This window comes from Diadema antillarum, unplaced genomic scaffold (assembly GCF_040938485.1).
Source record: "Diadema antillarum isolate AM-2024a unplaced genomic scaffold, OU_Dant_1.0 seq00000278_RagTag, whole genome shotgun sequence".
Classification (NCBI taxonomy): Eukaryota; Metazoa; Echinodermata; class Echinoidea; order Diadematoida; family Diadematidae; genus Diadema; species Diadema antillarum.
The window spans coordinates 224,331-246,987 of NW_027271309.1; the positions used below are offsets into that span (position 1 = coordinate 224,331).

General features: G+C 42.2%; 1 protein-coding gene across 1 annotated transcript; it reads left to right on the top strand.

The window, feature by feature from the left end:
• The first annotated feature begins 1,364 nt into the window (after positions 1-1,364).
• Positions 1,365-19,701, top strand: LOC139729967 (uncharacterized). Its single transcript, XM_071640883.1, has 11 exons — positions 1,365-1,558; positions 1,811-2,116; positions 2,792-2,855; positions 6,562-6,816; positions 10,595-10,649; positions 11,554-11,684; positions 11,919-12,076; positions 12,453-12,663; positions 12,813-13,875; positions 15,217-15,277; positions 17,932-19,701. Exons 1-11 carry the CDS (start codon positions 1,493-1,495, stop codon positions 17,935-17,937), a joined length of 2,376 nt encoding a protein of 791 aa, XP_071496984.1. The 5' UTR covers positions 1,365-1,492; the 3' UTR covers positions 17,938-19,701.
• Positions 19,702-22,657: the final 2,956 nt, after the last annotated feature.

Sequence of the window (22,657 nt, forward strand, 5' to 3'; positions counted from 1 at the left end):
GAGGGAGAGAGAGAGAGAGAGAGGGGGGGGGGGGGGGAGAAGGGGGGGGGGGGAAGGGTAGCGGGAATAAAAACACGACAAACAATAGCGACGTGCGCAGGTGCAAGCAAGTTGCCAGCACACAGCTGACCACATAGTTTGAATAGAGTGAAAGAAGGCGCTAAGAAAGGAGCTCTCGTGGAGCTATTGTTCCCATTGACATGGGGCACGCGTCGCACACAATAGCCGCACACTTGCTGTTCGGGTAGGGTCTGACCAAACAAAAGAGTGGCTCGAGTGGAGGGGGGCCAATGTAGGCAAAGACTGGCTGAGTTGAATAAAGACTCGGCAACTGCTAGCGTGTGTCGTTGCCATACCTAGTCTTTGTTACAAAGTCCAAGAGACTGATGGAATTCTTATAAGAATATTGAACAAGAATATAATCTATCTGCAATCGTTCCGCAAGGTGAAAATGAAATGATTACATTTCAATGTGCTTGTGAGGATCGAAATTCCCTTCAGTATAATAAATATCATGATCATTCAGATTGTTCTTTCTTTCCCCTGACTTTAAGAACAAGGGTCAGATGAAACCCACGCGAAAATTGAAAATCGTTTCATCGATCGTATGCTTGCTAAGAGGCACGCGAACTAATCTTCTTCTTGTCCCTCGCTCGAGCAAACAACGAAAAAGAAAAACAGCCTCGCTGGCTTGCAATTAGCATGAAAACTGAGTTTACTCGAATATAAAGACCTTGAAATAAGCCTGGTTTGTTTGCAGGAGGCAAGGCGAAGAAGCACATTGGACCGTGCCCCGCAGATAATCCGGATTAAAACACACAAGAACAACCTGTTCCGCGCGTGGAGGGTCGTTAATCTATGCATATGCTAAACAGCGGCACGAGCCACGATTTTGGTATAAAAGCGGAGCGTCTTTCAGTCAACGAGTAGTATACCTCTGAAAACCCACCGTCACGAATCGCCCCGATTCCGACGCTTCGTAGTAAAAGTTAAACGGGGCTGCGACTGCAAAATATCAGTTTTAACTCACGTAGGAGGATCTACTAAATATACATACACTATGGATGACCGACCATGATTTTTGTCTAGTTAAATCGTTGTGATACATTCGTGCACTGTGACTCGCAGAAAACTGGGTCGAACATCAGTCCGAGAACATCGTGCACGTGTTCCACAGTTCCGTGCTGCTCTTGACCATCGTCACTAGAAGTAGTCTATCGCCCTCATGTGGTTGTAGTACCGCAGTGCTCTCGCTTTAGTGGTATCGCGTTATCAAAGCGAGGTTCATTTTGATTGGAGCTTTTTCTTTGGAGGCGGAGCCTAGAAGAGAAAAAGCTTACTGAGCTGCACAAAGGGACTGGAATCGGCCAAAGTTGTGTCTGCTCGGCAGTTGGTGTAATCTGCGCAGATTCGGCGTGACTGGAAAAGAAAGGGAAACGGCGAAGTCTGTGCTGCACTGCCGTCTTGGCGTGCTACGTTTTCTGTGACAACTATGGGGCGTTTTACGTGGAGTAACACGGTGATATATACCCTGCATTTGATAGGAATTATTTCTAAGGTAAGTTGAAAAGACTCTTAGGAATTTAAAATAATTTTGTTGCGTGGAAATGAAATTGGAAGTACTGATGTCGTTGTAAACAAATCGGAGGTAGTAGAGTAACGGACGCCTCTCCGCTACCTGACCAGCCAGGCGGGCGGGATGTTCGATCATTGCACTGTTATGTCGTTACATGTAAACTATAGTTTCTTTTTACTGATAATATACGGTAATAGTGACGATTAATGTAACTTTTCTTGTACTTTTATACAGGTTACGTCAGCCGCAGGTACCTACGAACTCCGTCTGAACTCCTTCAGTAACGACCGAGCCGTGGATTTCAGTGGACAATGTTGTGGAAATACCACTTCAAGTGGAAGTACTTATCAGTGTGTTGGACCATGTAGAACCTTCTTCTCCTTGTGCCTCCTTCAGTTTCTTCGCGATATCCCTGACGAACTCCCACCCGGACAGTGTACATTGTCAAATTTTGACTATGAATTCACGTCAATTTTGGGAGAAAATTCATTTGATGTGCCCAATGGATTAATAAGTGTCTCATTTGATATCGACTGGCCGGTAAGTACTGAAGTTCCACTCGCTACACCTTCAAATTTTCAAATATTTATTACATTTCGAGTGTTGCTGTGAGCGTGTCTTTAGTTTAGACAGTTATAGTCTTGGTGTTTGACGATAAAGCTGTTCAATTTTGAAGGAAATTGGTTACTTTAATCATTCACCTGGTATTCAGTTGTATAAATTGCGTGAAACTTGAATGATGTGCAGATGTTGTAAATGTTTGATTCATTATGATGTTCACCGTTACGTTGCTAACCGCGACGATGATATGTGAATGGAGAGATAGAGGCGTTTATTGCTGGGCGCAACCCGTGTGCGACGGGCAGGAAAGGCTGCCTTCTCCCCTACGAGTAGTGGCGTGGTAGGTCCTCAATAACACACGCGTTCGTTCATTGTAAAATCCCATTTAATTTTAAACAGCCCCCCCCCCCCCCTTTAATGAAATACGTCGACTAAATCTGACTATTCTGAAAATGTTATTGTATAGAATTGCCTAACTATGTGACAGAGCGGTGATTGACGAAGTGAATGGAATGTGTACATTGCATAAGGAATATAATGGTGTTATATTGTCGACATCAGTGTTTATTTTGGAAAAGCAGATTCTCGCCACTTATCACATTTAATCAGTGGTCTTGTAACAAGGTGATGACGATTTGTATCTCTTGCATACAGGGAGACTTTTCTCTTGCGTTGGATGTTTGGCATAGTGATAGCGACACGGGGCTTCCTGATGATGGTGAGCATGATACACTTCTACTGTATCACAATGTAAATAGTACGCAACACCCAATACTCAAGACACACCCCCTTCGAGTATGTTTGAAGAAGTAGATCTGTTTCGATGTTTTAGTGTTACAGCGTTGTACCCATTGAATTGATGTACCCATTGAATTGATATAAATCATTATTCACATTATTCAGTTACTAATTATTGACAATGTTCAGTGTTTACATTTTTAACCTTCATTAGCAGCAACGTTTTTTATTCATCGTAAAATGATTGTTAATGTGACATAATGAATATCTGTGACATTTTAAACATGACATTATTACATTGTATGTGTTTCTTTTCTCCAAATATTACATGGTTTTTAACTGTATAGTAGCCTTAATGCACATTTTATGAATTATCCCAAGCTATTGTCTCAGTGATAGTCGAATATTGTTTGTTTATACTCATTTTTGCATTTGGTATGTCTGTGTCCTTGTGAATCTACAATGCAGTTGTAATACTGTGTGAAAGACGCAATGAGCGTATTTTATGCATTCAGTTTACTCAAATGGATTTAACGCGTATGTGCAGCATCAGTGTATGCTCAGCGAACTTCTTTTTCTTTAAAATCTTGTTTTTCAACCCCTGGATTATATTGATCTGACTCACGGCACTAATGGAATATCATTCATAGTCCATAACATAATTGTTACAGTCTGATCGCAATACTCTGGGATCTGTCGGATATCCGATACACCTTGCATCGTACCACATGTATATGGCCGCGGTCTCGTCGCCTTTCCATACCTGAGAGTGTGTACAACAGGAGGAGTCATACACTTCACCATTCATCAGTGGATCCATACGCCATCCTGGAATACATGAATGCCCGTCTATTTCTGTGCTATGCCAATGGGGATATTGTGCAACGTGGGAAGTCCCTGCCTTGAGGCGACCGCAGTTCATGTATAATGGAGTCTTGCGTTTTTCAGTGGCCATCATGTCAGAGACACGGCCACAGCATCACACATACCCCCACTTTTGGATTATCATCACTGTCATCATTAGATCAGCATTGTACATTATATAGCACCATACAGAGGAGAGCATTCCCTTTGAATAGGAGCACACGTGGAGTATGATTGGATTAATACGCCATTAAAATTGCACTAGCTAGGAGGAATCACACCTCGCATCACTCGCATTCCAACTGGATGCTTACGAGCCAGAAAAGATCTCTGATATGACTAGAATGTACAAGGAAATCCAGCGTTTCCAGCCTTCCAATTGTCTTCCAGTAGTTGGTTCGTTTCCTCCCTATTCATGGGGAGAGGGTGGGCAATTTACAAGTAATTCCTCTCGTAAAATGACCCCTCGTATTTCCTTCTCAACACTAAGCTCTTCGCAACGTTTATGGACAACTTCCGCCTGCGGTGATACGAGCGGTGGGGTTGGTCACCCCTTATGCGAGGGGTAATACTTCTGGTAACACATGGCGGGTACCCCCCGGTTGACCCCCAGCCCCACCATCATGTCCAAACTTGTTGCAGTGGGAATTTACCGGATGTTTGACTTCTTCATCCTACCACATGGATTTGTTGTTTTTGTTCTTTGAAATGATTAAGACGTTGAGCAATTTGCTGTAGAAGACGGAAAAAAGTTTCTAGTCAAGGTGTGTACTGATGGGCATTCACAATGGTTAACTAGCCAAATACTATAGAAGCTTGTAACGCAGATGGAAGCAGAGGGGAACATGTGGATTTTGGGCAGTGGGCAGTGTATGTGTGTTAGAAATGGACTGGTTAAAGGCATTACGAACTTCGAATTGTTATTCAAACAACCACGTTAATTAAAGACCATTTCCAAGCATCACATTATTGTAATATGCCCCAATGTTGACTTTGTATATACAACTATGAACTAGATATAAAAAGGGAGGTTTTATCATCCATTATGATTGATTTTATTCTTTTGTGTGCAACCATTATTCACGAGAGTTGTTTCTTTTTTTTTGGGGGGGGGGGTTAATTCTCTCAGTTACATGCTGCATGGTGTAATCCATCTGTCATAAATATCAGACTGTTATGGAGAAAATGCCTCTCTTCAGTCAGAAGGATCCTGAAAAGAGAATTCCGTAAGGACAGAATCGAATTACCAGCAAATAATGCATTATCCATTAATTTCGACGGATCAATTATCCTCAGCAGTTTGTCTGTAGCTATACAGCAAATGCATCCATAAATAATGGAGGGGACTGGTCGTATGCGCAGTACTCAAGTTGTTATTGTTCATGGGAATGAGACCATCTGCTTCGGACAGCCACATTTTTTGAGCTGATAGAATTATTTGCTATGTGCTCCCTCTATCCTTCACCCCCCTGAACTCGTTTTGCCACATCATAAACGAATTGGGGGAGAAAATGGCGCTACTCGATAAATTACGGTGTCGAATGGCTGAAATGAAGGACATGGGAAAATTTCGAGGCAAAAACGCGGTAATCAAAATTCGTAGGAAAACCGTGGGAACGTGTTATTAGCGACACTTCGGCATTACGTATCTATCGCCTGTCATCTCTGCATGGTTGGCCAGCGATAGCCCCCATGCCAGGTACTACTCTTGCGGCCTGGGGATGGCTGCGTTCGGTCCGATTTCACTTTTTTTTTATCCCCTATGAGTGAGTATGGAGGCAAGATGCAGTCCGATCCTGAAGCTGCTAGATTTACGGCCCTCTAGTCGACCAATGCGAAGCAGCTGGTCTTGGTATGATTGGTTACTGCTACTGGGTCGCTTGTGCTGGAATGCCGCCTATTTGTAATGAAAATACATTCACTGCCTGCCCTCCACGAGCCTTCTCTTCATATAAGGCAATTTCTGCGACAGAGCTAAGAATAGAAATCGGATTTTATGTTACTGAAATATAATGAAGCCTCCTAGTCTACGATTTGTTTAGAGACTCCTTTTCTGATCCAACCTAATGATAATGGACAGAAGTTGCTTTGTTCGTCGAGATCCAAGTACATTGTATTGAATCGTGAGCGGACAAGTGGAATGAGGTCAAACAGAGGTCAAGGTTATCGAGATGGTGGGACCGGGGTTATATGAGAAGACAGGTGTAAAATGCAGCACGTATACCACGCGACAGCCACGCGCCCCACCCGATACATGGAGTAACTCTTGCACAGTCGTCCTTGCTACAGTTGTATTGCTCTACGGGTATACACCGTAGTCGATACAGCCTATCGCCGTCATCGGTAAACACTCTCGAAGATATAGCTCTCCGACCCCCATGGGATGAGAATAATATTGTCACGTACCACCAATACAACACGTTCGTGGCTTGTCTCCATCCAGTGTCTTATGCTTTTTATTTTTTATTTCTTCAAACAAAGCTCACCGCCCTGCCTCCTCCCCAGCACATAGCTGGGAAAATAAATCAATGGAAGTAAACAAGGATGATACAGTGATCATTTAAAGTATTTTTCCCCTATCTTCATGCCCATCATCATGTGCATATCACAAGGCTTATATGTAGGTCTAGTATTATACCTGAACTTTTGTATGCACTCTGTCCGTGTACTTTTGACGTCTACGTGTATATACAATTGAATTGACAGATGACCTCAGAATATGAACCGTCACGAAGACGAAATGTCATAGGCAAATTACCTTTATATTATTAACCTGGTTTTAACTGAAATTTTTTGGAATGTACTTTCATCGATTTTGACAGAAAATCGTCGCCTTCTTGCCAGACTGCGCACTCACCGGTCGCTGAACGTCAGCACGGTGTGGTCCAACTTCACCTACACCACACCAAGCCATACCCTGGACTACTCGTACCGGGTCGTCTGCGCGCAGAACTTCTACGGGTCGAAGTGCGAGCGGGAGTGTATACCACGAAACGACAGCTTCGGCCACTACAGGTGCAATAACCAGGGAGAGAGGGTGTGCCTTGAGGGCTGGAGAGGGGACTGGTGTACCCAAGGTAAGAATCATAGGAGTCCTTCCATGCACTCTCATTCTTAAGATGTTGATGAAACTGCTTACACAACTGCAATCAAACCAAATCGACTTTTTATTTTTGTTTAAGGGTGGGACAATCATTCAGTCACTTCGTTGATTATCATTATCAAAGCAAACATGGGGGAGGGCAAGCTACAGACATGTCAATGATAGTGAAAGTGACAATCACTGGTCATCGCTTCTCTTATCTAGTATCATGGGTCTTGTCGGAAAATAATTGTTTTGTTTTATGGAAAAGTTTATGTGAAAGAGATAAAGCGTCCCAGGCTGTTCACAGACGTTGAGATGACACCACCATACAATCACCATACGAGACTTTGTAATTTTGACTGTATTATTGTTTTGTCTTGGCGAGGAAGGATTGCTACTTCGTTTTTGTCATGATGTGGTGATGGTGGTGGTGGTGGTAGTGCAAAATCTTCAACCGAGTCTTTCATGTTATTACTAATAGTACGGAAAACATGACATCGTACTTTTAAGACCATATCCACTCGCAGAGGCGACTGCTCTCACCACTCCTTTCTCCTCAGGAAGATTATTTTCTTCCTATCCCCAATCACGGTGGGATGCCATCCTTGTCCAAATCTCAAGGGGTATTGGGCGGATGTCAAGGAAGATTGAAATAAAATCGCCGATCGTAGGTAGGATTCCAGTGCATAGCCATACCGCTTTCCTATCACGAGTTCTATCCGCGAACTGCCAAAGTCAATTTACCAGCGCATCCCATCTCAAACCGGCCCATCCAGACCAACAGGGGCACACGAGTGACATAAAACAAGCGTCATCGACACGGTGTATGACATGATCGTGTTTTGAAATACACGCTTACAACTAGATTGCTGATGAATGTCAAGTTAGGTGGTAATCATCAGCAAAAAGAGTCTTTTAACTGTTAAGCGCTTATAGTAACAAATCATCAGCGCAGTGATATTTCGTTTTGGAATCCCTGAAATTAATATTTCACGTGGGCATACCAAGACATGTTTTAAAACGCAGCAGCAATGATATCTTAACAAATCGTTCAGCGCTGACTTTCACTAGTCCACTGTTTACATTTTCAGGTTCTGTGTATGCCTTCCACACATGTCGCTCCATGTTAAGCCAGTGATGAAATGGGATAAGTCTTATCGATTAGGCATCGTACAAATCGTGAAAAAAAAAGCGCTCAAATAAAATGCCGCTACTCAATGCATCGCTACCCGGTTTGCCATCGCCGCAGGCAGTAAAAGCTCGCTTATGTGTGTGTATATGTGTTTGTCAGAATATTACCCATCATTTTCCCCTCATAATAGCTGTGCTTTTGACATCAGTCGCTGAGCGGTTTTATCATTCACAGCAATTATGACTGGGTAGTAGTGTATGTGTGTGTGTATGTGTGTGTGTGTGTGTGCTCGAATCTTCATTCAATGTCGTGAGTTGTAAGGGCGCATCTGCGCTGCTGCGCCGAAACACCTGGACCCTCTCGCCTTTGTGATATTTACAAGCGAGTGACGGGCATGTGAATGAGGTGCTGGGGGTAGAGGGGTGGGGGAGGGGGAAACTTGTGGCGTCGTGGCGGGTATAAAGCAATTTTGCCATTCACGAGCTGAATAGTCGCATTTGCCGAGTGTACATTTTATTAGCTTCAAGGGACAGGTCAGGGCGATTACATTGAAGCATACAGTGTATCACTCAGGTAATTGTCATCCAGTGTATGGGTCGGGGCTCTGCCAGAATGTGCCATAATTTTCCACTACCAACTTATTTCTTTCATGGAGTCCCTCTAGATTCGTTTTGACACAAGCGGGTAATGCTGATGAATGGTATTGTTTGGTGGATGCTGTAGTGGCCAGCATGAGACAGCCTTCTTAAATGGCACAAACTCTGCTCATCCATCAATCGTATATCTCCTCAGTTGAGGAGAACGGTTCGTGTGGCATGAATCCCTTTTATGGTTGATCATGCGTATCATGTTCGTTGAAGAGCCAGATCGTGGTAGCAAATAAGTAATGAGAGCCGGAGACATGAGCTAAACCAGTCTTTCCAGACAGCTACCCCCTGTAACGCTGATAAACGGAGTTTGGTAATAAATGATAATGATCACCGTGCCAGAAATTCAGAATGTACCCTCACGCTGGGATCAACCATGAAAAAAAAAAGAGAAGGAAAAGATAAATCAACCATGAAACTGCCTGATAGGAGTTTTATGCTACATAGAAGATAAAGCGCTTTGCCTGAAAAGAGTAAGTGTTGTATGATTTTGTGTGCCGATGCTGAGTGAAGGAAATGGTCTACGGGAGGTAGGATAATGTAGTCGTCAACACGAGAGAAACTCACTTTACCTTACCACATGCCAATAAAGATTGTGTTCAGTTGAGAACAATTTCTTCAAGTGGACCTTGAACACTAACACCTCCATACGTCCAGGTTCGTGGCAGCATGTATATGATAATCAAAAGGACGCACGGGGTACCAGAAACCCGCGTGGCGCGAAATGGGCTCGCGACCCGTGTCGGAGCGGCACGCGCAGCTCGCTTGTATGCTCATTTCAACTCCGCCATTCTCACGGCTTTGCCGCCTACATATTATTAGCATAATGAGGCGTTGTAACTTTCCATTATTATTTTTGTCATGTTGTTTTCTTCGCTTTACGACGTGATCGAATGTCGTCAAAAACTCTGATTTGATAGAACTGATCCACAAATTTCCAATAGATTAGTGAATTCACACCATTAATTACTACTATTGGACTAAAACTTTTTTTCCCTTGACACCAAAGCCCTGCGTCATGAAAGAAAATTATGTTACCCTTCTTAGGACCGGGATGCCTCGGTAAGCAACAAGGGATCGTGCAAGCTGTGTTGAGCTGGTGTTTGTATTTGTAAGGAGAAAACGTGTACACACGTTCTCCACGCGATGTGTGGGAGTTGATTCATTGATGGGAAAGGCGAGAATCCTAGCCTTATTAACATATAAACCCCCTGCAGCTGGATATAAAGGGACACTCTTGAGAAAGAGAGAGAGAGGGTGCGTGCGTGTGTGTGTGTGTGTGTGTATGTGTAAATCAGGGGAGCTGCTTTCGAGCTTGAGAACCGCGAAAACCTATCTTACTGTCGCGATTCCAATTCAGCTGAGCATAAAAGTGACGAGAAGGTTATCGCTTTTTAACAGGAAGAGCTGAAATCCATAGGGTTGGATATCGCAAGAGGGCTACCCGTCTCTTGTCTTCCTTGACATGCGGATGTCGTATTGCCTATCCGAGTAACTCAGTCTTTAGGGAAACGTTAGGATGACAGCTCTACGTCGTGATACCTCCTTGGTAGGGTGCCTTTATGGGGGGGGGGGGGATCGCACATCGAGAAAAGCGACGAATTCAAATAGTCCTAAGTGTGAATGGTGTCCCTTTTAATGTAACATGGCATCCCGAGAGTATGCGAAGAGCATGCGCACCCAGAGAGCCAGCTTTCAGTGAACATGATCCGCAGACAAACATGGCATCGGGAGCGCGAGTCTTTCCTTGCATACATCTAACTTGCATAACCTCTCTATTTGACTACCAGGGTAGCTAGGCAAGAGGCAAGGGTAGGTAGCTGTTACATCAGCGCATGCGCAGTAAATTTTCTGCGCAAAACCCTTTGCTCGCTTGATGGCGTTCAGTATCGCTAATGCACAATTGATCTCGCAATTTATTTCATTCATCAACTCGAAATGCTTGTCTCTCATCTCATTCGCCCATCTCTCTTTCTCGTTATCTCCAACAGCCCAGTGTCCAGAGGGATGTGTGCATGGCACGTGTATTGCCCCCAACAAGTGCAGGTAATTGCAAAATATCTCCCCCTCTCTCTCTCTATCTATCTCTTCCACCCTCCCTCCCTCATTTCTCTCGTTTTAATGAATGATTCATATCATGAGAAAATAAATGACATGTGTTTTTGATTTATTGGCTTCAATTCTTACTGTTGTCATATTGCATATCATTTTATGGAGAAATGTTATTTAAACATGTTTTCATTGTTATTCTGATTATGATGAAAAAAAAGTGTATTAATCATCAACAAGGTAAAATTTCAGTCAGATGGCAAAATGCATGCAGGTCCCGAAAGGATTGTTTATACTATTCTGTTGATGACAAGCCAGGAAAGATATTCCACACATGACCTTCTCGCCTTTACGAATCACAGTTAGCAGCTTTGTAGGGTTGAGCTCTGGAAAACGAATATAAAATCCGTGAAATGCGAACGCCTCTACCCCGTTAAGACGAAAGATTGTATACGCGTGCCACGGTGATGCGTCGCTGTTGATTAAATTACAAGGTACAAGCAAGACCGTGGTGTTGGCCGAAAGCTCTGTGCCTTGTTTCATTAAACACTCAAGAAGTGCGGATTGGAATCGCAGGGCTTTCTTTGCTAGGAGCCCTAAATGATCTTGTCACGCATGATATAGTAATATGCACTTATTAAGTGAGTGGAAATCCTGTTCAGAGTTAATGAATTGAGACTAAACGTGGGTAATTCGATACATGTGGCGTACGTCACTCGATATTCACCTCAAAATTCACCTCAAAATTGTTAAGCACTCGGTAACGAATTGTAAAGGGATCGCCCCCCCCCCCTCACTCTGCATATAACACAGAGTGACAACTTTCGTGTACATGTTTTCATCGTTACTTGTATTGCAGTGTATCAAAATACATCGTTATCATTAACTTTCCTTGATGCAGTTGTGACACTGGCTACGGGGGAACCGATTGTGACGAATGCGACCTTTACGAAGGATGCGACCACGGGACATGTAATGCTCCTGGCGAATGCAATTGCCTACCCGGCTGGGGAGGCCTGCTCTGCGACACAGGTAAGATGAAACCGAGATAACCCGAGATGGGGTGAAGACTTCAGTTGACGTAGACGTATGGGGCTATTTCTATTCAGAGCGCATTGATGCCTGAACTTCAAAGTTATTACAAGTTTTCATTCTTCTAGAAATATCAATCCCAAGTGCAATAATTTGTGATGCATCTGTGCGGGTGTGAGTTGGTATGATTCTTCACGTCACGTCTCTTTTCTTGTGTGTCTCAATTGTCTTCAGATCTCAACTATTGCACAAACAACCAACCGTGCCAGAACGGTGCTACGTGCCGCAACGAGAGACCTCTGGGCTTCCGCTGTTATTGTAAGCCAGGCTTCACCGGGACTCACTGCGAAACGGCCGAAGCTTGTCCATGCCGAAACGGTGGAACCTGCCGAGTGAGTATTTCTGCCTATTGGTTATCCTACAAGTAATGTGCTACAGGTTTAAACGACCGTAGCTAAGTTCATCGTGTTGGAATCGTCAGTCAGGTTCAAAGATCAGTATGCTTTTATTTCTGTAAAATTATCACTGCTATTAAGCACGTAACTTAAGTTACCCCCCCCCCCCCCCAATCTTCTTCGTCATCCTCTTTTTCTTCTTCTTCTTCTACTTAAGTCTGCCTCCTTCAATGAGCTGGAGATTCTTGCAGTTGGGGCTGTGACTATCACTATTCGCATCCAATTGTGTATGTTAACAGAGGTCAATGATATATACGAAGATTGGTTTAACCTCAGGTTTGAAATGTCAATAATTTCGTCTTTTCCCGCTCAGAATGGTCCGAATGGTAACACCTGCCTGTGCCCAGCAGGATACACGGGCGAGACCTGCGACGACCCAGTGCCTCGATGCGATGTCCAGAGATGCATGAATGGAGGAACCTGCCAGGACGCCAATGATGGCTACCGCTGTACGTGTCCTGTCGGATACAGCGGCATCCATTGCGAGATTTTCGACCACTGCTTCAACTCTCCTTGCCAAAACGGTAAGAATCCCTCAACGCATTATGAAAAACTTATGCAAAATAATTGTTACAACAGTCCCATGCACCAAAATGTAAATAGACAGATATTTATGTGCAGGTTGTAAGGAGTACACCATAGTTCATAATTTTTGCCTTTTTATATTCCACAGGAGCAACCTGCATCAACAACAATGTGGGCTACCAATGCAAGTGCCCTGATGGCTTCCGAGGTGACCAGTGCCAGGAAGACCTCTGTGCGGCTCATGGGTGCGAAAACGGCGGTACCTGCCGCGCGGAATCCGACTCTGTCCACTGCGACTGTCCCCTGGGATATAATGGAGATCACTGTCAGAACAACATCAACGACTGCCTCGCAAAGCCCTGTAAAAATGGTGGGACGTGCATCGACCTGCTGAACGACTACCGCTGCGAGTGCGCCTTCGGCTTCGGCGGACGCAACTGCAGTGACCACTTCAGGCCGTGCGATGGAGACAACCCTTGCGAGAACGGAGGCTCCTGCCTACAGGATGTCATGGGAGGATTCCGCTGCGAGTGTACGGAGGGATGGAGAGGCACGACATGCAGCGTCTCCTTGGTAGATCAGCAGACACCAAAACCTTCAACGGAGTTGCAGCAGCCAAGCAGGGGGACCAAATCGCCTTCCACAAACTTCGGATTATCGGATACCACGCAGTTGGTGATCTACGTCGCGTTCGGATTCCTCGTGATTTCGCTAGTGATCATTTTGATAATTGTCGTGTACAGGAAACAGCACCATCCGGAACCGAGACAAAAGGATTTGGAATCAAATACAACGTCAACGCCTAATAACAGGAATAAGCTCACATATAAAGACAATTTCTCGCAGGAGGAAAAAGTGCTGCCTCTGTTGAGCATTAGTGAAAAAGTGTGCAACAAAGAGCAGGACACATTTAGCAAAGCTAATACAGCATCACAACATAAAACAAATCACCACAAAGACTATCCTATTAAAGACTTTGAAGGTCCGCCTTCAATGAACCAACTGATGGTGATTCCTACATCATCAGCAAGTATGCATAATATGCCTCAAGCAAGACATTCATACCCGAGGCATGACTCTGAAGGATATTATTATTATGAGGAAAATCCAGTGCAACTTAAGAGAACAGACTCTTTGCAAACACCTAGTCAAACTTCATCGTCACAAAGTACACCGAGGCATTCGGGAAACTACCCTGTTTTACCAATATCGTAAGTATTACATTTGTTTTTAAATGTTTGTTTATTTGCCTGTCCTTTTCATTCTATCTCCAGTTGTGTCCCGCGTTACTCTGTTGCTATTGTCACCTTGCCGTTACATCGTGGATGCACTCGATTGGACTGATCGTTGAAATGCATTCTAAGTGAATAGGACGAAGAATGTTGTTATGTGTGATGAGGGCATGTGTGATGAGGTGAGCAAGTATTTAGGCAGAAGGCCCTTGAGTCGACTGCAAGGTACATGGTAATCCACAGAGCTTAATCATTTCCCAAGTAGACATGATAGGGGAGAATTTTTTTTCTGGCCTTGATGAGGTTTCACTATAAGTGTAATAGACAGGCTAACCAATTATAGTAGTAATCCACTTTGGAGTAACTGTTCTTTGAACAAATGCGATTTTGTCTGAATGTATCCCTTGAACCAGCTGGGGGCCCTGCAGCTTTAGCGCACTAATTTCTGAATGAAAGCCTGTGATCATCACCGTCAGACAATTTGTTGATGTAACCACTGTAACCACAGAAACGAAACGCGATTATAGACCACATTTCCATTGCAAGGGTTGTTGTTTCAGACGTAGATTTATCGAAATTTTCAATTATAGTGAAGGCTGTTAATTTCAGTGCCCGCTCCAGGCATTTGTTTCTATCGTTATCCCTCGAGTAGCGGCAAGGCTGAGTATTCCTCCAGAGATGCATTTTTAGAGTGCTCTTTGGGAAGAAGGAGAGTGAGAGAGGGAGAAACATTGAGCTCCACACACATTTCAAATAATGGAGATTGCAATGTCGTCATTACCCATTACCAATACACTGTGGAATGGTGCTCTGTGAATCTATTTGGTAGTAAAATATAACTCTACATGTACTTGCAAACGTGTAGATGCTGATGAGTGATAAAAGCAGAGTGACTTTGATGGCGATGCACGTCATGTCTGTGTGATGTTGTGTTATCATTTCATGATTGTAAGAAGCATCCATTGTGGGTCAATAATCATTGTCAGTCATCGATCCAGTTGAAGAAACGTAGTTAATGTTACTCGCATGTGACTTTGTCTATGTGCATGTGATTTGGACAATGCCGAAAGTTATCTGGCTCTTGATATCACAGTCGGTGAATTCCCACCAAAACACGATATGAGAGGTACAGTATATTAACTGTAGTACACACTGAATAAAATTATAGTGGCAGCCTACAACCTAAGTGACTCATCGCGGTGATTTGTGTACCCATATCGCAACGCTATTCTCCCTTGGTTTGAAGCGGTGTCAATACTGTGATCTAATATCACGTTCTCCCATCTTTCCATTTCTTTTCTCTTCTCTTGCGGCATGCAGAGCTGTGGTAGAAGACAGGGGCCTGACGCCACAGAAGCCTGTCACGTTACACGCAACTGAGGTAATTATCATCCATTTCTTGCCGCAATTGATCTTGCCATTTTAACAATCAATACGATTCCATTAGGTTGGGTTATAGCTAGCTTCAGTTCAGACGGTTTGGGTGGGGTGGAGAACGGGTGAGGATGTCACAACACCACGTATTCTTAGGGCTGGGTTGTCGCTGGTAAGGGGTAAATATTACATGTTGGTCATGCCCTCGATTGCCTCTGTACTTCCAAAACAACGTTCATTCATAGAAAAGAAATAACCAGTCCTCCATATATATTTAATCACAGAGCTTTTCAACAAATATATTTTCATCTTAATTGGAAAACGATGTTACAGTAATACTGGATTTGGGATGTATGCAGGTAACTACAATGTAGTGTGTATGTGATATGATCTGCCCCGTGGTGTCGGATATATTAGATGGGGTTAATATAATTAAGTGATGGTTGCAGGTACACCATTATGAATTGTGACCCAATTAGTGTTAGTGTATCTCACTAGTGTATGTTGGCGGTGTCGACTACCAAGATTCTCCTTTGTGGAGGTTTAGTGTCGCTTAAAAACGTCACGTGATTATGATATATTGTGCATGGACGGAGCTGTAGATACGGTCATGTATGACTGCCATTGAGACTGGTGTATATCCATGTGCGTTTAGATAGCGCAGCGACTCCATGTCGTGAGGAATACGGTATAGATATTTTCGAGTCGTGTGGGATTGCACTTGAGAAGCGCCGTTCATAGCGAGAACAGTTTTCGCGGCACGCGGGGAATGCGGGTCGCTGAGATGGCAGCGACCCGACGGGATACTCAGGGATTTGGGGAAATGGGTTCTCCGATTGGGTTGTTTAGACAGCGTTTAACATAAATCATTAATCTATAGAAAAAAGCAAAACGAAAACAAACAAAACAAAAACGAACAAACTTTGAGATCATACCGATATTCATTTCTATTCGATACGAAATGTTCTGTAATTTGGTAGGACAGATAGTCATCAGAATGAACTTCTCATGTGTGTTCAATGTTATATAAGATTATTTTCTTTCTTTTTTTTGGGGGGGGGGAGAAAGGGGTTGGGGTAGATAGGGTATGCCAGTGACGTTCAGAAATTTGTGCGACGCATTTCTTAATAAGTCGTCAAAAGACACAAAAATTTGTGAAATGAGCGACATCGTTCAGCCTTCAAAACTCGTTTTGTTTCTTCTTTATCAAGGGGCTCATAACTGGTTATATATTATGCGAAAAAAAAAACAAACACACAGAAGAGTAAAGCAACCATGCGAGGAGGTCAAGTTACTCTTTGCAACGAATCAGCCCAGAATTCAAATCGCTGCAGCATTTTTGCCTTTTTACAGGGAGTTAATCCACCAACTTCACGTATTGTACGCTATTTCCGCCCACAGAAAACTTGATATTTCATAATATGCGCGGCTTCATAATGGTAGGGCTTTCATCAAGATGCTACGAAAAAGAGCCGTGCTATTTAAATAGCGAGGGGTAGGCGCGACCAAAGGGAGATGTGTCATGGGCAACTATTGTGAATGTGCCGAGCAGCACAATGAAACTAGACTGTTTTGATCACGTGGTTTTACAAATGCAGGTGCAAGCGCTCTCGACCAATCACGTTGCTTGATACACAGACGATTGCAGGCGCGGCACGCTTGTTTGTTTTCTCAACATTCATACGCCCATAAAAGGAACGAATCCCCTCTACCCCCTCCCCTTTCCCCCCATATTTTTCCCCCACCGGCTAGTAGACTGATGAATCCGCGCGAAACAAACAGTATCAGCAGGATCGCCAAAATTGTTCAAAAAGTGATTTCACATGAGATATGTATTGTCACGCCCCCCCCCCCCCCCCCCGTGTCATCCTACAATATGATTATAATCACAGTCCATGAGCACTTGAATTCGACCAAATGTATTTCAGTTTGGCATGGTGTGTATCTGTTGGAATGAATAGCAATCTAAGTCTTCGTAGGCCTGTTGAAAGTTTAGCGACAAATCTGTGAATTAACTTACACGCAATTTTAGTAAAACTGCTATCATGAAGGCAGCCACATCTGGTAAGAGTGTTTCTCGCATAATACATGTGTCTTAATTCTCCGCTGTCTGTGACTTTAGCGCGAAGGTGCACTATAAGAAATGCACAAATTGTGCCCATCTATCACCCCTTCCCCCTCCCCGCACACCGCCCAGCGTGTGCTCACTGTTACCGCAATTTATTCAGCTCGTGAACCCACGGCTGACATCGAGCGAGACTGCGAGTTATCAAAGCGATATGACATGATGTGATTGCTTCATCACAAACACAGTTGACTTCTGTGAAGCTGGACTCAAGCGGACATTGCCCCCGCGTTATCCTGTACTTGAGGCCACCATAGGCTGATAAATCATCTCCCGGGTTCGCAGTACCGTCTGTTTCTGCATACACTAGTGAAATACACATACCACGGGGCACTCTTTATCACACACTACACTGTATTTACCATTTTCGCTTCTGTATTTACCATTTTTTGCTAAGTAAAGATGTCAAGTGCGAAGTCTGATTTTTATTGGTTTCTGTTTTCGTAAACACATTCGCAAGCACATTGTGAATGCATCATTCTAGAGGATATCAGTTAATTTTCACCGATATTTCATCGTTTGTCTTCCATGTGCAGGTATGAAAAGAGGATGGAGATGTTGCAATATTATTTCTTCATGCGCTATGTATTCAACGCTATCGCCCACTGCCATTGGTACAGCGCCACCCGAGATGTACGCCCAAGCCGGGGAAGAGAGAGGAGCGGAAGAGAGAGAGACTTAATAGTAATATGAAGGGCGCCGTAATCTAAATGAATCTAAATAAAGATCTTTAAAAAATTATCGCCACCAAATTCTATGCATCGTTTAATCTTTCATGCCAAGCCATGCACTTGGCTGTAGCAGCTCTTATCCATTTGTCTACAATTTTTGGAGATAAAAAGCCATTGTGTGCCTTTTTGGAAAGAAAATAGGAGAGCTATGATAAAATTTAAATTATTGTGTTCTTTTACAAGCAGCAATATTTAATTGATTGTTATTGTTACTTGTCAATCACAATCGATGATAACTACAATGGTACTCTCATAACTGGACAAACAAGGCGCGTAGATCACCCAATCTTCTCAGACCATATAGACCAGACCGACGTCAACGATCCAAACCAAAAGGATGAATTTCACGATTTCAGTCAATATCACATAATATTGTACAAAGTTTCACACTTCTGTGCTGTATCTGAAAAAAAAATGTACATTTACACACAATGTACAATCTGCAAAAAAAAAAGTTCATACAAAGTAGGCTAGAATATTAGCATTCCGTGCGTTGAGCTGTCTCGTGGAATTGACATATGGGGGCAATGTTCTTGCCAATTTCATTCATAACTCCAGTGTAGAAAGATTCATTGTTATGTTGGACTCAATTCAATGCCGTCAGGACAGACGTTCACTCATTGTATAGGTCAGCAGAAGTAGCAGTCTTGTTTTGTATTCCAAATTTGCTACTTATATTTATTAAATATGAGAAGAAAATGAAAAAAAAAAGATTTAATAAGAAAAGTTTTTTTAAAGTACACGATGTAGAAAATGTACTACTTCTACTATTTACTACTACTGATGTGTTAAATTATTGAGATATAAAGTTTTCTTGAGATATTTTATATATTTTTGTGAGTTCGGAATTTTCGTTTGATTCTGTTATTTAAAGCAAAAGTTATGATGTGAAGCATACGTTTAATCGTACTTTTGTGACGTATGATTTAGATGTGCGGTTTCTATAGCAACTTATCATTATTCAGTTTATAGAAGTGAAGCAAAACCAAGTGCCCGCTACCAACATGTGGCAACTTAACTCAAAACTGACTAACGATAGGCTTCTGTTCGAAACTGATAAGAAAATCAGAAGGTTTTCTTATACTTATTCACTTTGTAACTTAACATTTTTGCTATGCAGAGGGACCAAAATGTAATTTATTGTGCTCATATTTCGAGCAGTCGTGTTATTGTTAGCTTTACGGATTTATCAAATACAACTCATCATTTCAAATAACTATTTAAATGTTTCAGAGGTTAATTCAATCTCACTCTGATTGGAAAAAAAAAGTGTTCACGCTCTTGGCCAATTTTAATACACATTGTTAAAGTCGTTTTTGTATATGCTATGTATATTTCTATAGCTCAGACAGTGTACAGTTTGTACATAATGTGGATAAACAACAAATTAATTCAACTTCAAACAACTCTTGTCGTACGTTGAACACTTATTCTTGGTACTGTTGTTGCCATTGGATAAATCGAATAAAGAAAACGCAAAAAAGTTACCGCCGAAAACAAGAATAGTGTGGATTTCGTCTCTGTATAATAATCGCATATGTTAAGCGCATTGGAATGATCACATAGTAAAAGTGGGAACGTGAATTGATGTGTGTGTGTGTATGCGTGTGTTACATATATATATATATAATACATATAATATATATATATATATGTATATATATACATATATATAATATATATATACAGCTGTATATATATATATATATATATATATATATATATATATATATAAAACACATTATATAAGTGTGTGTTTACTGTAAGTTTATGACAGAGAGAGAAAGAGCGGAAGAGAACTAGCAGAAAGATATATTGGCCTCCTGGAAGACAGGACTAAGATAATTATGATACATGTATAATAATGATTTAATGACTGCTGATGATACCACTTACGTCTGTTTGCCAGTAACATACTCTGTGTCAATACAATACACGGTCAACGAAATAGGTTTTGGAGAGGAATGGAATTGAAGAGCAAGAGAATGAAAATTGAGAAAATTTAATAGAAATATGAAACTCTAGAGAGAGAGAGAGATAGGGTCGAGATTAGTCTTAAGATCAGTTAACATGTTATATTATCATTCGTATCACAACTTGCGTTTGCAAACATCTATACAACTTGAAAAATACACTTCAGGTCAATCCACAGGGCAGAGATCTCAGTCCTGCCTCAATTATGGTTATCGTCCGAGAGAGCTGCATAAAATAGCTCGTATCTTGGGATTGTTCACAGGCCTATGCGAAGAAGAAGAAGAAAAGAGAAACACTGTGCTTTGGCAGTCACAAAAGGCGATTATCTCCCGTTTCCAATCCGACTCAAATTGCCCGTATCCCTCTCCTCCAAGTTGTCAATTGGTCATTATGAATAGCTTTACACCCTCCGAGGGCCCAGGCAAACCTCTCCTACCCCCTTTGTGTGTTTATGTCCTGCCAGTCTTCGATACCCCATTATCCTATAGCAGGAGACACAAAGGAGGATACAACTTTTTCTGCGGGCAATGGCGGAACGCTTTTCAAAAGAAAAAGTCTTGATTTGATGGCAAAGTCTAAGGGATGTTTTCTGGAGAAATTTCCCACGCTTCTTCACTAGTTTATGAAGGAATGGGTGGCGGGGGAGGGGGGGGGGGAGGAATCCATCAACCTAACAATTATGACTGTGACGGAGAAAGACAGGGCCTTTGAAGACCTTTCAAACAAACTGTCCGGTACCATGCTACCTGCTTAGTGCCTGTAATCGTTTGCATTGAACCGAACCATAGGCAATTAATTATCGACAGAGAAGAAGAAACATTGAAGTCAGATACTCTGACACGACTCATTACCATTATCCTGTAGGAAGAGCGGGTTGCCGAACGACGCTCAATACAAAATCGAAAGCGACGTTAGTAATAAAAGATCTAACACTATACCACGTCGTAGGCCAAGGATACCTGTACTACCTGTGCTTCTCTCTCTCTGTCTTTCTTTGTTTCTTCCTTTTTGTTTCGTTCGTTGTCTGTGCCTCGAGTCATAAAATCGACAGAATGCATTCGATTTTAACATAATACATCCATCTCACATCTCACATCTCACATAGCAGGTAACTTTTAAACCGGCAACAATCTTTGCTCCATCAGTTTTATCGCCAAAATATGAAATCTAAATGGATTTAAATGGACGCACAATGCCCCTGTGATTCCTTTGCCAAATCAAATAATGTGCGATAAGTCGTGCCATTGCAGTTAACAGAATTACATCATAAGATTTGCATCATCAAAACTACTGTAAAACAATACTGTATGACAATACTGTAAAACAATTATATCAATCCCTAACAAGACACAGAGTTCGGATTGTTTCAGCTTGGGGTCTATATGAAGCATGCTTAGTGGTGAATCGATAGTATCTTTTACATTGACACGTTTAATTTGTTCGGAAGAGATGTTTACAGATGTTACATTATCATAACACTTGGATGAAATTCAAATTCAGAGAATCCAAAGCTAAGTGAAATTAAGTAAATCATAAAGTCGTTCTAACGAGAGACCAATGTAAAAGGCCCCAACGTAATTACGTATCGTGGGACAAGATCTAACGACTATTTTCTTTCTTTTCGGTAAGAATTATAAATGTCATCAACACGCACCACCCTAACGACATCTAATTCAGCTCTTGCCTTCACAAATTATATACAGTCCGATCATGGAGTAAAATTGAAATCTTTATGATATTCATTTACTACAGACTTCCTGAAAAAGGGGTAATTCCAGGAAGCAATTTTTTTTTTCAATGATCAAAAACAGGATTCTTTGTTGTATCATATTATGTTACATCTGTGCAGATGAAAAAAAAAATCCTTAAATCTTGCACATATACTACCACCATGTTGCACTACATCACCAGATCTGCATCATGCTCCAGCGCAAACTTTTCTGTTTTCAAAGAACGCTCCAAATGTCATTAGATCGTCTGCACACCAGAATAATCCTAATGAACATGCTCTGAGAACAGTCATGCGAATACAATGTCGGAATAGGCTTCTGATGGAGAAACAACGGCCCATGACATTTTCCCCTTTTTTCACCACATTCATCTACATTGCCATTTTTTCTTGCTTTTGAACTCTGCGATTCTATAAGGGTAGGTGCTACCAAAGAGCTACTTCACACTCTTTGGTACTACTATGTCAAAAGATGAAGCTACTGATAAAGCTCTTGGTCCAAAGTTGGACAGCGTAGCAATATACTTTGAGTTAATGATTATACTTTCCATTTCACATTCTTGAACGAACCATGTCATTGCTGCTGGTTCCTACATTTGAATCTGTGAAAACTCTCATGTAGCTTGCAAAGATAGAAACCGCATGATTTTTGATTAAATATAGCAGGCGTGTTTACATTATAAAGCTGTCGCAAGACGGGTGTTTGTGAGAGATCAGCGTCGAGGAACCAGATGACTTCACGCCAAATCGGAAGAACAGACATCATTTTCGCGTTTCATCCCTCCATCAGTCCAACAGCAAGGTGTATCATAAAGTTGCAGGTTTATT